The sequence below is a fragment of the Oncorhynchus kisutch genome, linkage group LG5 (genome assembly GCF_002021735.2).
Source record: "Oncorhynchus kisutch isolate 150728-3 linkage group LG5, Okis_V2, whole genome shotgun sequence".
Classification (NCBI taxonomy): Eukaryota; Metazoa; Chordata; class Actinopteri; order Salmoniformes; family Salmonidae; genus Oncorhynchus; species Oncorhynchus kisutch.
In genome coordinates this window covers 19,243,705-19,260,817 of record NC_034178.2, presented here as the reverse complement: position 1 = coordinate 19,260,817, position 17,113 = coordinate 19,243,705, and the positions used below count along the sequence as shown (strand labels likewise).

The window sequence follows — 17,113 nt, the reverse complement described above, 5'->3', positions numbered from 1 at the left end:
ATCAATGAAGCTGCCCAGAGACTCCAAACAACTCCAGTGCCACCATCTTCACATTTCCACCCAGTGAAGAACCAGTAGTTAATTGTTTAATTGGAGGAAAACAACAACGTATGCTAATTGACACAGGATGCACCTGGTCCTCTGTTCAAGCATCATACCCCCTTACCAACAAAACACAAGCTTTCTCGGGGGTCTCGGGAACAATTATGAGAAAGCCATTTACAATACCACTGGATGTTTACTGGGAGGATCAGAAGGTCACGCATCAATTCCTCTCCAACCCTGAATGTTCTGTGGGATTGATGGGAAGGGACCTACTTTCTAAACTTGGCTGTACTATATACTGCAATGGAAAAGGACTGCACGTTTCCACCATTCCCCTGTGTGAACTACTGCCTATATTCATGACCGAAAAGTTTTCAGACGCCCCTAGGATGCTGTATCTGGGGGATGTACAGGACGAACTGGACAACGAAACTTATGTCTACTGGCTAAAGCTGCTTGACTGTGACCCAGACACCCCGAAAGTTTGTAGATCTTTTCAAATGTGGAAGCCGTGGATTCAAACACTTCATGCCTACTACCCACCTGAGGACCCGCCACATCTTACCATGAACTACTCCAGGGAAAAGGATGATATATATGACGAAGCATGGTATGAGGACATGTCTGACAGACGACCCATAGTACTCAGTCATCATTTATATGTCCTTAAAGAAGGTGTGGCCGCAGACTGCAGTATGATGGATGGTGATGTGGACCTAAGAGACAAGTGGTTCATAGTGGATTCAGACTCTACTCCACATATTACATTGATGGTTGGGTTTGGGTACAAGGCATGTTCTCTTGGCCCTGCTGTTAAGAAGGCTGAAGCACTGACATGGACTGAGACCAACCTTCCTAATGTTTCCACTGTTCACATGGGTGAAACACCAGTATGGAGAATTACACTTAACGAGGACGACACCTCCATTTCTGAGGTTGTCAGAAGAGCCAGATTTCACGGAAGAGAAATGACAGACCACACAGACACCGAAAACATGCTCTCCAGGGTACCTGAAAGGATTTGGACAACTAGCCCGGAAGACCGGTGGATGGGACTGGTGGATATGGTTGTGATATCGGTTGATGATGACACTCCTACACGCATTCCTATTTACTGTCCTCAATACCCATTGAGTGAGGAAAAGGTGAAAGGGATTGAACCTACCATTGCTGGGTTGTTGAATAGCAAGGTACTGTTCCACACAACGTCACCCTGGAACACGCCGATCTTACCTGTCAAAAAAGGGAGCACGGGAAAGTGGAGGATGGTTCAAGATTTCAGACCTAACAACGATGTCACCGTACCTGATGTGAGGCTGGTTCCCGATCCCTACCTGGCTCTCCAGAACATCTCACCAGCCCAAGACTGGTTCTCAGTCATTGACTTAGCCAATGCATTCCACTCCATGAAGACTCACAACCTCTGTTTGCTTTACCTTTCAAAATCAATGCCTTACTTACTCGAGACTGCCACAGGGGTACAGGGACTCTCCAGGAATTTTCAATTCTGTCCTTAAGGAGCACCTGGAAGATCTCCCCTTACCTGAGGGGGTTACCCTTCTCCAATATGTTGATGACCTTTTGCTAGCGGCACCTACCGCTGAGACCTGTCTCCAGGCAACTGAACTACTACTCAAGCACGTGGCAGATAAAGGATAAACGTGAAAAAGTGCAATGCTGCAGGAGAACTGTACAATTCCTGGGGAGGGTGCTCTCAGGACAAGGACAGGCGGTGTCATCAACCCAGAGGACTTCTATTCTGTAGCACCCTAAACCCATAACTGTGCAACACTTGCTGTCCTTTCTGGGCCTCACTGGGTACAGCAGGACTCATGTGCCCGAATACAGCTTGAAAGTTGAACCACTCAGAGCCATTCTCAGACAGACCGGTAACAGGAATCTCACAGCCAAGCTCACTTGGACAAAGGAAGCCGAAGCTGCGTTCATAGCACTAAAACAAACCCTTGCCCAAGCAGAGGCCCTATCCCTACATGACTACACCATTCCATTTAGATTGGATGTTTCTGAACAGGATGGCTATGTCCATTCAATCCTTTATCAGAAACAAAAGGGGGAGAGAAGAGTGTTACATTACTACAGTGCACAACTGGACAACATTGAATGTGGCCAAACTGATTGTGCGAGACACATTGCTGCTCTGTCTAAAGCAATAGGGAAAACAGCTCATATCGTTATGAGACATCCTCTGGAAATCAACACAGATCATGGAGTAACAGCTTTTATTGGCTCAAAATTGTTCACTCTCTCTAGCAAAAGAAAATCAAACATCACAAAAATGATCATATTACATATTACCTATGTTACAGGTGCAACCAACATGACAGATGGGATGGGACACGGAGAACCGCACATTTGTGAGGACAGGGCAGCAAAACAAGTAAAGGTCAGGATGGACCTCGAGAATGTCCCGTTGGAAGGCCTCAGCCCAGCTGGCTGAACTCAGAGCACTAAGAAGAGCTCTGGAACTGAGCAAAGGGAAAAGAGTGAACATCTACACAGATTCTGCATACGCACATGGCATTTCACATATAGATGGCCCACAATGGATGAGGAGGGGCTACCTGACCAGCTCAAATGAACCCATAAAACACAAACAGGAAGTGCAACGACTAATTGAAGTGATACAGCTGCCAAGGAATGTGGCCATCATGAAATGTAAAAGGCACAGTAAAGAGGGCACCAGTGTGAGACAAGGCAACGACAGGGCAGACCAAGCGGCCAAAGAAGCTGGAGGATATACTGCACAACAGATGGTACAAAGGACAAGAGTAATACAGGAAGAACTAACAATGGATACAGTTAGGCAACTACAAGAAGCAGCGGATGTATATGAACAGACTGTATGGAATAGGCATGGAGCCAGAAGAGATCACCAAGGCATCTAGAGGGCACACACTGGAAAGACGGTAGCACCCACCAAGTTACTTAGGTCAATGATATGAGAAGAACACAACAAAGCGCATGGGGGTTGGAAGAGCATGGCCAAAGCTCTGGAAATATTGTGGTGGCACCCTCATATGCAGGACATGACAAGGGAAGTTTCAGACAGCTGTGAGACCTGCCAAGACTACAACAACAAAATCTCATTGGGAGCGGTAATAGGAAGCTTTCCTGTACCTGATGCACCATTCCAGGACGTGTGCATTGACTTCACTGACATGGGACAAGACAATTGGGTGGAAGGGAAAAGATACCTGTTGGTAATGGTGGATAGGTTCACCAGGTGGGTGGAAGCTATCCCCACAGCAAGGGAGGATATACAGGCAGTTATCAAATGGCTAAGAAGGGACCTTACCCCAAGGTTCGGAGTTCCTCGAATGATCCGGTCCGACAATGGTTCCCACTTCAACAATAAACACCTGAAAGAGGTGGAGCAGGCATTAGGGATTACCCATAAATTTGGGTCAGTATATCACCCTCCATCCCAGGGCCTTGTGGAGAGGGCCAATCAGACTCTGAAATGTGGGGGTTCCTCATGAATTCCAAGCCCTGAGTAGAAATGATGGGTTTTGGCATCTGATGCCTATTGTAGGGCCAGCCATAGTGGATGCACAGCAATCTGCATGGATAAATTACATTTATTACAACCAACAGCGTTCTGTGAATTTCTCCCGTGGTGCACTTACTGGTATGTCAGAACAGTTGGAGGCTACCTCTAGGGTGGCCAGGCAGAAATAGGTTGGCCTTGGATATGATTCTCGCTAATCAGGGGGGTGTTTGTAAGAGGTTTGGGGAACAGTGGTGTACGTTTATCCCTAACAATATCAGTCCGGATGGGAGTATTTCCAAGGCACTGAGAGGCTTGGACAAGATATCTGTGGAGATGAAGGGTTTTGCAGGTGTCGAGGAGGGTGGACTGGGTATTTTAAACTTTGTAACTGTTATATGATTCATTGCTGAATTCATTGCTGAATTTCACACCCCTCGGGGTGGAAAAAAAAGGAGGAAATTGTGAGGATTTATATCTATGCTCTATAACCCACTACTATATCACGTAAGATTGAATTGTGTGAACAGCAGTTGCTTTGTCTTTGTCTGTGTGTCTGTGTGTGTGTGTGTGTGTGTGTGTGTGTGTGTGTGTGTGTGTGTGTGTGTGTCAAGAACTGAGCGACATGCTGAGACTGCTGCATGTTGCAAAACTGTAGATAACAGCCCGGCAGATGCTTTGTCCTTGTGTTTGTATGTGACAATATTGAGCACATGGTGTGACTTGCTGTATCTTACAAAGTTGTGGTTAATCAGGTATAGGGAGGGGTGGTCATCACGAGGCTTAACTGAGATGGAAAAATACTGAACAACACAATAGCAGGAACTGAGCAACTGTTATAACTTGGGGGTGATACCAGAACAGTAAGAATCTATACATCGACAGAGGGAGGACTCCAAGAAGCGCCAAGAGGCGGGGACCAGCCTGAGCGCCTGCGATAGGTTGAGCAAGTCTTAACCACGCTCAGCCTCTACTGTGATAGGCCAACAGACGGGTTGGAACTATGTCTATCACAGTATAAGAACAGCTGTTTACGTACATCCTGTCAGTTCCCTGTTCTGCCCTGCATGGTATTACAGTGAGCCCGTATATACGAAAGTTGCATTTGCCATTTATTGCTTAGCTAATAAAAGTACATAGAGTACAATCAGTGACTTAGTGTTATAACTTGTTCTGATACCAGATTCGAATTGATGCAACCCTAACAAGACATACCACTGCTCTCATTGTGAAAAGACATTTTACCAGTCAGAGGACCTGAAATCACATGAGAGAATAGAGAGGCTCTGTTCTGGCTTGTGTTTTTTGTTTTTGTTTGGACTGTCAGACTTGAGTTTACTTTTTGTAATGTTAATTAATCGATTAATCCATTGTTTGAAAGGGTTAATAATACACTGAAAACATCCAAAATACGTCCTGTATACCGCTACAATCTACAATGCCATGTAAAAAAAAGATGACATTAACCCTTTCATGCGTGAGTTCCAAATATCTCTAACGGTCGCCCCAGCGTGAGTTTTTTTTATGCACGTGATGTTAGAATGTTCTCTCCATTCCAGAATGTGATTGATACGTAACAGTACATTTTATCCGCGCTGCCCTCAAACTAAAGCACGCACCCTGTTTATATTTATAGGTTGTTTTAACTTAAATTTCAAATGATTTTCAAACAAGTTTTTATTTTCTAAAAACAGTTTGAATTTAGGTGTGTTCCGCCTCCTCATTCATTCACATAAAAATAGTCATTTTTACTTTTGCGGATAATTACATTTTTGGGACATTTCTGACACGGACAAAATTCCCCAAGCACTTCCCAATTGTTTGTGCAGTTCACGTCTGCAGAAATGTGCTTATCTCCCGTCAGAACAGGATCTGCACACGTGTTCACATTTTCTATTCCACATTTCTATTGTAGCGTACTGTATGTATGGAGCATAATATATGTGTGTATATTCTTTATCACCGCGGACACGTGAGGTAACGTTACTCATTTTATAACCTTTATGGTGTTATAGTCAATCGTGCTTATGTAGCCACATTCTTCTATTAGCTCTGTAAAACAATGCTAAATGCGTCAGAGAAGTATTATCTTGTGTTGCATTTTGAAGCTACCATGGCCTTATGACTCTCAAGTGGTGCAGCGGTCAAAGGCACAGCACATCAGTACTAGAGGTGTCACTACAGACTCCCTGGTTCAAATCCAGGCTACGTTTCCATCAAAGTAAGTGCCTTATTACGTTATAATAGTTATAATAATAGTTTCCGTATGCCGTTTCTGCTGTAGCTGTAGATCATAATATATTCCTTATAACTGCGGACACGTGAGGTAACGTTACACATTTTATAACCTTTATGGTGTTATTGTCAATCATGCTTACCTAGCTACATTATTCTATTAGCTCTGTAAAACAATGCTAGTTGCGTCAGAAAACTATTAGCTTGTGTTGTATTTTGAAGCTACCCTGGCCTTATGACTCCCAAGTGGCGCAGCAGTCTATGGCACTACAGACACCCTGGTTCAAATCCAGGCTGTATCACAACTGGCTGTGATTGGGAGTCCCATAGTGCAGCGCACAATTGGCCCAGCGTTGTCTGAGTTTGGCCGGTGTAGGCCATCATTGTAAATAATAATTGGTTCTTAAATTACTTGCCTAGTTAAATAAATAAAAAATATGACCGTGGTTTGTTTATTTGGTCTATTCAGCATAGCTCTGTTCTGCCCTGCCTTGCCCCCTTGTGGAGCTCAAAAGTTAGTGTCTTACTGTTATAACTCAAATCTGTGATTTTGTCAATGCAATAAACAATTTATTTATAGCAGTGTTTATTATGTTACTTCTTTGTAGTATTGTTTTATTGCTATATCCTTATATTGTATTCTAATGAATAATTCCTCTTTATTCTGTACTTTCAGAAACCAGAAACATTATTTGCCAATATCATAACTGGAGCTGGACATCTTTGGAGCTGAATAATGAGGACAGCTTTTGTATGCTAACGTACACTCCTTAACAGTTGTACTAGATGAAAACACAGCAAGAAAACACATATGCCAATATGTAATAGTCATCTATTTTATTGCAGTATTGGTAGTTGGTTCAACAACTTGTTTTACTAGAGGACAAAAAACTGAATATGCAAAACCCATATTTAATATCCATGCAGTGACTGAACAACAACTGCATTTCCACCCCCATCTCTAAGGCATAGTATCATGGCTGGTCACCTATCAAGTCACATGTCAGGTCAGTCAGTCACCTATTGCTGCAGATGTGCTCAATAATGCTTGAGCATGTGATACTCCTCAAAGCATGGTGAAATACATAGAGGTGTATCACAAGCTAGACACATGTATTTTGTCATCTTCCTCTGCTTACTTCTCCTGGCGCCAGACAGGCAGACTTTGCAATGCCTCCGTGTGCGACTACCTTGAGAAGCAGTTTGAGGGACTTTGCAGGGAAAATGTTGTGCAGTGAGGCGTAGGGGATTGTCTGCAGCAGGACGGCCCCCAGTGGATGGGCGCCGAGGGGTATGGTGCTCCTCCAGCAGCTCTCTCATGAGGTTCTCTCTGTATTTTTGGTAGGTAATTACTTTTCCTATGAGGGAGTGGGTAGGATGAGGAAAGTTAGAGGATAATGAGGCAGTGGGTAGGTGGGTGAGATATTGTCACTATAATTGCATAATGGATTTGTATGTGAACTGTACATCCAATTACAAAAATACCTTGTTCAGTAATCATCTCACCTGTTAGTTGGCGGTGAACTATGCTGCCGTTGAGGACAGCAGTGTCGATCAGATGGAAAAATATCTTCTTATACCACTTGTTCGTTTTCCGTGTGCATTCCACAAAGCTGTTTATCATGTCTGCCTTATCCACGGCCCCCATTTTGAGGTTATAATCAAGCACACAATCTGGTTTGATCTTTCTCTCTCCGGTCAGGTGGTCCACCTTCCCTGTGGCCGACATGGTTGCTGTATGGACAGTGGAGAGGACATGGACGTCTCGCTTGTCATGCCACTTTACTGCCAGCTGTTGACCGTTCTCCTGGAATTCCACCTCCCCTCTCTGCATCTTCCCGCATCCGAATGCCGGCATCCCCTTCCGGTTCGACCTGACTGTGCCACAGGCCCCTGTGCTGTTGTAGAGCAGATGCTGGAAGAGTGTGGGACTGCTGTACCAATTGTCCACGTACAAAGTGTGTCCCTTGCCGAGATGAGGAGCCAGCATGGTCATCACCACGGACCCTGACACCCCAAGCCCCTCATAATGTTTGATGTCAGTGGTGGACCCTGTGTAAACTATAATATCCTGGACAAATCCTGTCTTCACGTCGCACATGACAAAGAACTTGACTCCAAACCTGTGCCTTTTGGAGGGAATATATTGACGGAACGCCAGCCTACCTTTCCATAACATCAGGGACTCATCAATGCATAGGTCCTTGTATGGTACAAAGACCCGACCAAATGCTGATGTCAGGCTGATAAGAACATTTCTTATTTTGTGTAACGGGTCACTTAGGATGGCAGTAGCATTGTTGACAAAATGCAGGCATCGCAGCAGAACTAGGAAGCGATCTTGGGAAAAGAGGGAGGCAAAGAAGGGAGTTGCAAACATAGGATCTGTGCTCCAGTATTCTCTTAGGGAGTTCTTCTTTACTATTCCCATGAGAAGGACTGTCACCAGGAAGGTATACATTTCACTAATTGTGGTTGTCACCCATTTAGCGAGTTTTCCCCTCACTCCTGGCTCTCTCTTCTCCTGTAGCTCTAAGGCATAGCGATTGGTCTCCTCAACTATCTCTCCCACCAGCTCCTCTGTCAGAAACAACTTGAAGCACTCTGCCTCAGTTGGAAATGGCAAGGGGCGTTGCACTCCAGACTGGGACTTGTCAAAGCAGACAGCAGGGCCAGGTGGGGTGAAATGACTGGTGGCCTTCCAGCTACCACAGAACTCCTGTACTTCATCCACTGTCGGTCTGCCTCCATCACCACCAGCATCTTCAAAGGGACCTGGTACTTCCTCAGTTGACAAGGGAAATTCAGATTCAGGGTTCTCAATGGCTACAAGGTTGAGGGGCAGCTCCTCACTGTCACTGTCAGAATCTGATTCCTGACTTTCATACTCAGACTCATTGTCAGAATTTTAAAAAATCTCCAGAATTTCCACATTTGTGAGTTGTCTCCTTTTGAAAGACATTGTTAATGCTACAGCTTAGCTCACTAGCTACATACATAAACAACAACACTGAATGGCGCAGAGTGGGAGGTTACGTGGTTGACTGCCGGCACGCGCCACTTGTATCAATAAATCACTATCAGAAAATGTTTTGTGTGGTAATTATTTGTGTATTTACGATTTTATTCACATGTTTTCAATTCTAGGTGACAACTCATGCATTCCGATTCATGCACAGATTGTAATGTGCACATATTATGTGTGTAAAATACTTTTTTGAAGGTTGTACTGATTATGATGAGCTAAGCTAATTCCAGCTGTGTAGCCATGTTTGTTGACATACAATGCATTCTGGGATTCACGTCTGTTTGACCAAAGATGTTATAACAAAATGAGGTGAGTAAGAGTTCACAAATTTTTTGAGGACTTCCGGGAAATTAATGGTGGGATGTGAACGACGGTAGATGACACACCCCTTCAACATGCAATACTACAAACAGGCCAAACTCATCTCGTCTTCTCTTATTATCTTCGGTTTCTGTGAGGAAAAAATGCATGGCTGCGCGCTGAAACTAATCGTCGGATTACTTTCGATTTCTATAAAGTGTTTTACCTAGTTATTTCGATCAATGGTGAGCTCACCCGTGATGTGATTAATTATATATAGTAATTGCTATTAGCTAATTCATATTGTAGTTTACGTCAGCTGAGAGTTAGAAAATATGACTGCTTGTGTTGGGTCAATCTTTCCTCAGCGCTAGGACAAATGTAGCCTACATTTTTCCGGTTAGGATGATTGTGTTATGCTATATTTACTTCTGTGCATATCTGAACAATACATCCAAAAATAAACTGCTGACATTCTGGACATAACTTTGTAAGGACTGTGTTTGTGTAAATAGTTTCTGAAAAAAGTGGCCAGCTCAAACGCTGATTGTTGCGTCATTCGAAACTGCCGCTCTAAACGAGCATTCTAAATGAGTGTTCTAAACACACGGGTGTGATCGTACGCTTCAGGGACCACTGTAGAACGATCACACCGTGTGATGGTACGTGTGAAAGGGTTAAGGTTAAATAAAGTGTGCTTTATCAATGTAACATATTGTGACCCCTCCGCTGTGGGGCGCTGTAGAGTCATAATCTCCATAACAACTACAGGTCAAACCGGGAGATGGGTCCAATCGGTTTTCCACCATTCATTTTTCCCATGGGGCTGTGTTTTGTTTAGGCTCAACCTGGTAAGGTGACTGAGGGCACACCTTGTGTTGTGAATGCATTGTAATGTTTTTAATATTGTATAACTGCCTTTATTTTGCTGGACCCCAGGAAGAGTAGCTGCTGCCTTGGCATGAACTAATGGAGATCCTTTATTCACGGATTCGAAAATGCTAATTAGCATCAAAGTAGATGACATGGACTACAAATAATAATAATAATAAACTTCTTCCATTAAGTATGATGGAGGCCACTAAGACTACAAATCCCTGCAGCTCCATGGATTCAGACGACAATGAATTATAATAACAAACTTCTTCCATTAAGTATGATGGAGGTCACTTTGGTCTTGGGGACCTTCAATGCTGCAGAAATGTTTTGGTACCCTTCCCCAGATCTGTGCCTTGACACAATCCTGTCTCAGGGCTCTACGGACAATTCCTTTGACCTCATTGCTTGGTTACCTGTGCATCTGAGCTCAATTTCGAGTCTCATAGTAAAGGGTCTGAAACCTGTTTTTGGTTTTTCATTATGGGATATTGTGATGTCATTATGGGGTATTGTGTGTAGGTTGATGAGGGAAAAAATCTTCCATTTTAGAATAAGCCTGTAATGTAACAAAATGTGGAAAGAGTGAAGGGGTCTGAATACATTACAAATGCGCTGTTCGCCCCTGGTAGACTTTTCTACCCCTGGTAGAGTTTTATACCGCTGGCAGAGTTTTCTACTGCTGGCAGAGTGTTGGCAGAGTTTTCTACTGGTGGCAGAGTCTCGCTCTAGTGACTCATTGTGGCGCCTGCAGGCTGAACTCGGTCGTCAGGTGAACGAACCGTGTTTCCTCCGACATATTGTTGCGGCTTGCTCCCGGGTTAAGCAGGCGGGTGTGAAGAAGCTCGGTTTGGTCATGTTTCAGAGGACATATGAGTTGACTTTCGCCTCCCCCAGAGATGAAACAAGATCGAAATTGGGGAGAAAAAACAGGGGTCAAATTATAAAAAATAAATAAATAAGGATATTAAAAAAAGGTTGCATCCCAACGTGGCAATAAATAGCAGGTAACGTGACCGTGTCACAATGAACTCAAACGTTTTACCATTGGAACACTTGATGTAATTAAATCAAACGCTTTACCATTGGGACGCTTGATGTAATTAAATCAAACGTTTTGCCATTGGGACGCTTGATGTAATTAAATCAAACTTGAATCAGAGTATCTCTTGCCACATTGATCACAGCTATAAGGTTTCTCTCCTGTGTGCCTAAATTCAAGTTGGGTACTGAGGTACCGTAACCCCTTAGCTGAAAGCTGAAGGCCGTTTTTTTGGGGGTAATGATTCTCAGCCATTTTTGCTTTTCTTTTCAGTTTTTCCTTTTTAGAAGAGTTCGGGAGTGGAGATGGCGCAAAATTCTTCAAATAGGTCGGTCCATGGGATCGGACTGGCGAATACATTTCGCTTTGCGTGGAAGGACAAGGAGACTGAGCCACGTGAAACGTTTGGAAGGACTATCTTGATGTGGATCCTTAAACTGACAGGGAAGGATGTGTTTTGCCTCCAAGGTTACCCATTGGAGGGAACTTATGATGTGGCTTTACACTCAGAAGAAAAACACGACGAGATCCTGAAAAAGGTGAGAGAAGTGGGAGGTGCGAGGCCGATGTGCCACTACGAGGTAACCAGCTTGGCAAAAAGCAATTTCAGGATTGTAACTTTGAACATTTATAACCCATATGTCAAGGACGAGGAAGTGAGGGCCTTTCTGGGGAGATACATGGATGACATCTCCTCAGCAAGGTACCTCAAGGACTCCCTGGGTTTTTGGATTGGGAGGAGAGACCTCCAGGCCATCCTCAGGGAGGACCCAAAGGGACTGGGTGGCTACCTTCATCCTCCAGCTATGTTCTCCCTGGGGGCTGACAGGGGGAAGTTTTTTTATGCACGTCAGCCTCCATTTTGTAGGCGTTGTATGGCCTACGGCCACATCCTAGCCGCGTGCAGCACAAGAAAATGCAGATTTTGTGGATCTGGTGAGCACGAGGCGAAGGACTGTGACGAACTCATGGTGTGCCACGGGTGTGGCTCATCAGCACACATGTGGCAGGAATGCCCGGCTCGTCAGAGGTCATATGTGTCTGCTGTTGGGGGGGGCGCAGGAGCGGGGATGGGGTAAGAAGAGGAAGAGGAGGAGGCCCAGACCAAGAACCGAGCACAGGCCCAGAGGGGATGGCCTCACGGAAGGAGGAGGAGCAAAGAGCGGCAGCAGGAGGAGAGGGGGACAGAGAAGGCACGGGAGCAGCAGAACCGGGAGGAGAGGAGGGGAAAAGAGGCTGAAGGAAGCGAGGGATTGGAGGAACCAGAGAGAGCAGCAAAGGCGGGAGAGGTGGTGGAGAAGGAGTCGGTGGCAGGACCAGTGGAGGAGGAGGGAGTGGGGGGACAGCAGAATGCCGAGTGTCCTCGTGGAAGTGGTTTAGTAGTTGGGTGATGGTTGTTTTTGAATTTTAGTTATTTAGAGGGTGTGGGTTTTGACTTTTGTTTTTTAAAGGGGGTTCACCTAAAGGGGGTTCACCTGGGATGTTAATAGATTTAGGACGGAGTGGGACAAGGGGGATTCGGTTTGGGGTATACGGGGGTTGTACTCATCAGGGCTAGGGATTTTGTGTGGGCACAGGGAGGTAAAGGTTGAGGGTTCATTTGTGATTATGCAGGGGAGGGTTTTGGGGGTGGATGTCACCTTAAGGGATTGCAGATAAAGATTAGTGGGGGTGTACGGGCCACAGGTGGCGGCAGACAGGAAGGAGATGGTGGAGATGGTGCCCCTGTGCGCCACAAATAGGCAAGTGGTGATAGGGGGGATTTTAATATGCTTCTATTGTGCTTCTACACCTGCATTGCTTGCTGTTTGGGGTTTTAGGCTGGGTTTCTGTACAGCACTTTGAGATATCAGCTGATGTACGAAGGGCTATATAAATACATTTGATTTGATTTGATTAATATAGATTTAGGGGTAGGGGGGGGGATAGTGCAGGCGCCATCAGCGGGCTAATGGCTTGCAATGATCTGGTTGGAGAACTGCACACTACTCCGACAATGGCTGGGTCCACTTGGTGCAACTCCCGGGGGGTTGCGTGGAGGCTTGTGGCGGGGAGGAGACACCTTTTGGGACTGTGCCTTTGCCAGAGTAGTATGGGCTAGGGCACGGCATTTGTTAGGTGGGTGAAAGGGAATTTTGTTTTAACTTGGGCTAGGGTAGAGAGAGGTGTAGGTAGAGTGAGGGGGACGGTCAGGGACAGGTTTCTGCTCTGACTTCTCATAAGCCTCTTTAAATGGGGTCTGTGGGAAGCCAGGTAGGACATGGTAAAGACAGGGAGAGATTGGGGGGTGGAGGGGATAGTGAGGTGGTTGGAAGGAAATTTGAGGGGGAAGAGGGAGGAGAGGAAGTCGGGGCAGCATGCTGCCTGGGAGAGGTGGAAGGGAGGTTTAGGGCTGGGGTTAATTTAGATGATTTAAGGGGATAGATTAGGGATGGAGAGATGTAATTTGTAGGAATGAAGGGGAGGGAAGATGCTCCCCTGAGTTTTTTTGTTATTGGGTTTTTGTTTCGTTTTGAATTAAAAAATGCCTATATTTGTGTTTGTTTGGAATATTGATGGTGTGTTTTGTATGAATGGCATTGTAATAACTTATATATAAATAAAATGATTCCACTTTGTCAATAAAGTGCATGCTAAGTTTAGTATTACTTTTCAACCAACCCAGTGCATTTGTTGAAAATGAAAATCTTTGAAATCAACAATCCGTCAAAGGATTCAACTACTGAAAACAGAAACAAACAATTGGATCAAAAAGATCAATCCCACTGGACATTGGGTTTGAATCAGACCCTGCCAGCATGGCCAGAGATGTAACTTATAACCACTGAACCACCCCAGACCTTTCATGCCTGACTAAAAACAACTAAGTATTAGATTTACTGCCATGGTCTAGTATATCACTGCATCAGACACCATTCACAATTCTGGCTGTGGTACGAGTAAAACATGACATATTATATCCTAACCATTCACAAAGCTGGCTGAGGTACGAGTAAAATATGACATATTATTTCCTAACTGTAAAAAACTCCCAACTCCTTAATCCACTAGTCTCCCACTGTTTAACCAGAATAACATGAGTTGTGTCCTTCAAACTGTTAGTCCATAATCATATTCAGCTACTTAGATGTCATGTATTGTCATGTTATGTTCTCTATAATGAAACATCACCAAGTGAAATAAAGTTGATAAGGTACTCTTAATAGACATTAAATAAAAAATGGTTGTTCAGAAATCATTAATTATCATGTTGCTCCCTGCTGATGCGTTCCCTGACCTTATATCTTTCTTGGCAGGAACTAATGGGGATCCATAATAAACCCCAGGAAGAGTAGCTGCTGCCTTGGCAGGAACTAATGGGGATCCATAATAAACCCCAGGAAGAGTAGCTGCTGCCTTGGCAGGAACACAGTCATGTGATATGTGGTATAGAAAAGTCCAATCTTAGGAGAGTACATGGGAGGCACTATACTGTATATCTGCAGGTGTCTATCTGGTCAAACCACCGATACAGTTGCCCCTCCACGCTCTGGTGGGATGGATCATCTCTACAGAGAAACCTAGATTCAAGTACTTAGTTTTGTGTGTATTGGATATACAGTGCCTTGCGAAAGTATTCGGCCCCCTTGAACTTTGCGACCTTTTGCCACATTTCAGGCTTCAAACATAAAGATATAAAACTGTATTTTTTTATGAATAATCAACAACAAGTGGGACACAATCATGAAGTGGAACGACATTTATTGGATATTTCAAACTTTTTTAACAAATCAAAAACTGAAAAATTGGGCATGCAAAATTATTCAGCCCCTTTACTTTCAGTGCAGCAAACTCTCTCCAGAAGTTCAGTGAGGATCTCTGAATGATCCAATGTTGACCTAAATGACTAATGATGATAAATACAATCCACCTGTGTGTAATCAAGTCTCCGTATAAATGCACCTACACTGTGATAGTCTCAGAGGTCCGTTAAAAGCGCAGAGAGCATCATGAAGAACAAGGAACACACCAGGCAGGTCCGAGATACTGTTGTGAAGAAGTTTAAAGCCGGATTTGGATACAAAAAGATTTCCCAAGCTTTAAACATCCCAAGGAGCACTGTGCAAGCGATAATATTGAAATGGAAGGAGTATCAGACCACTGCAAATCTACCAAGACCTGGCCGTCCCTCTAAACTTTCAGCTCATACAAGGAGAAGACTGATCAGAGATGCAGCCAAGAGGCCCATGATCACTCTGGATGAACTGCAGAGATCTACAGCTGAGGTGGGAGACTCTGTCCATAGGACAACAATCAGTCGTATATTGCACAAATCTGGCCTTTATGGAAGAGTGGCAAGAAGAAAGCCATTTCTTAAAGATATCCATAAAAAGTGTTGTTTAAAGTTTGCCACAAGCCACCTGGGAGACACACCAAACATGTGGAAGAAGGTGCTCTGGTCAGATGAAACCAAAATTGAACTTTTTGGCAACAATGCAAAACGTTATGTTTGGCGTAAAAGCAACACAGCTCATCACCCTGAACACACCATCCCCACTGTCAAACATGGTGGTGGCAGCATCATGGTTTGGGCCTGCTTTTCTTCAGCAGGGACAGGGAAGATGGTTAAAATTGATGGGAAGATGGATGGAGCCAAATACAGGACCATTCTGGAAGACCTGATGGAGTCTGCAAAAGACCTGAGACTGGGACGGAGATTTGCCTTCCAACAAGACAATGATCCAAAACATAAAGCAAAATCTACAATGGAATGGTTCAAAAATAAACATATCCAGGTGTTAGAATGGCCAAGTCAAAGTCCAGACCTGAATCCAATCGAGAATCTGTGGAAAGAACTGAAAACTGCTGTTCACAAATGCTCTCCATCCAACCTCACTGAGCTCGAGCTGTTTTGCAAGGAGGAATGGGAAAAAAATTCGGTCTCTCGATGTGCAAAACTGATAGAGACATACCCCAAGCGACTTACAGCTGTAAGTCGCTTGGGGTAAGTATTAACTTATGGGGGCTGAATAATTTAGCACGCCCAATTTTTCAGTTTTTGATTTGTTAAAAAAGTTTGAAATATCCAATAAATGTCGTTCCACTTCATGATTGTGTCCCACTTGTTGTTGATTCTTCACAAAAAAATACAGTTTATATCTTTGAAGCCTGAAATGTGGCAAAAGGTCGCAAAGTTCAAGGGGGCCGAATACTTTCGCAAGGCACTGTAAGTTGTGAAATTGTTAGATAATACTTGTTAGACATTACTGCACCATCGGAGCTAGAAACACAAGCATTTCACGACACCCGCAATAACATCTGCTAAACACATGTATGTGACCAATAAAATGTGATTTTGATTTGAAATAAACGTCCTATTTATCAAAGGTGCTATTGGCTGGGGTCAAAATTACTCCAAAGGATTTTAATTTGTTAAAAGTCCATTTTGATACAGAAACCCTAAACCATGATTTAGATTTATTCAGAACAAGTTGATTGACAAAGTCATGAAAAATGGAATAAACCACATTTAGGCTATGATTAAAGATATGCCTCTGGGGTCAAAATTATCCATTTCAGAAGTATGGTTCAATGCAAATATGTAGTGGTGTGTAAGTTTGATTCGTTTTTAATGAGTGAGAATTTAAAACAATCAACACATGCTTCTCTTTGAACGACTTAATATATATTTAAACTTTTATGAAATAAATGAAAAATACACTTTTGGTTCTTCAACTGCGTTGCCCACTCCAGTCAGCAGATGGCGATGTGCGTCTTTTAGGTTCCGGCGACGCTGCCAGTGTGACGTATAACTAGGTGAACGGGATGCTCCTTCAACAACAACAGCTAGTCAGACACCTCGGTAGCTTTCTAGCAAACATAGCTACAACATTCACACTCTTTACACTGTTTTGGTGTATATTAGTCGCTGTGTATTAAACACTGTGGGATCCTGTGTTTTACATTATAGCCATTACCATATATATATGATTAAATATTATCTGATGTTGGTTGTGTGAGGTATCTGCATTTGTGCACTGGAGCATCATTATGAGATTAAACAACTGCTTGCTACTTGCCTGTTTGTGTGTGTGACAAG

General features: G+C 43.9%; 1 protein-coding gene across 1 annotated transcript; it reads right to left on the bottom strand.

The window, feature by feature from the left end:
• Positions 1 to 701: 701 nt before the first annotated feature.
• LOC116374081 (piggyBac transposable element-derived protein 4-like) lies at positions 702 to 8,625 on the bottom strand. The gene is made up of 3 exons (XM_031823864.1): positions 7,256 to 8,625; positions 1,211 to 1,278; positions 702 to 761 (listed from the first exon to the last, which is right to left on the bottom strand). Exons 1-3 carry the CDS (start codon positions 8,247 to 8,249, stop codon positions 702 to 704), a joined length of 1,122 nt encoding a protein of 373 aa, XP_031679724.1. The 5' UTR covers positions 8,250 to 8,625.
• Positions 8,626 to 17,113: the final 8,488 nt, after the last annotated feature.

Coding starts and splice junctions, on each gene's coding strand:
- LOC116374081 (XM_031823864.1), bottom strand. CDS start 8,249: ATGTATACCTTCCTGGTGACAGTCCTTCTCATGGGAATAGTAAAGAAG. Junction 1,279..7,255: donor AGGTATTTTTGTAATTGGAT/GTACAGTTCACA, acceptor CTTTTTTGACAG/GTAAGATCGGCGTGTTCCAG. Junction 762..1,210: donor TATTCAACAACCCAGCAATG/GTAGGTTCAATC, acceptor CTTGTCTCTTAG/GTCCACATCACCATCCATCA.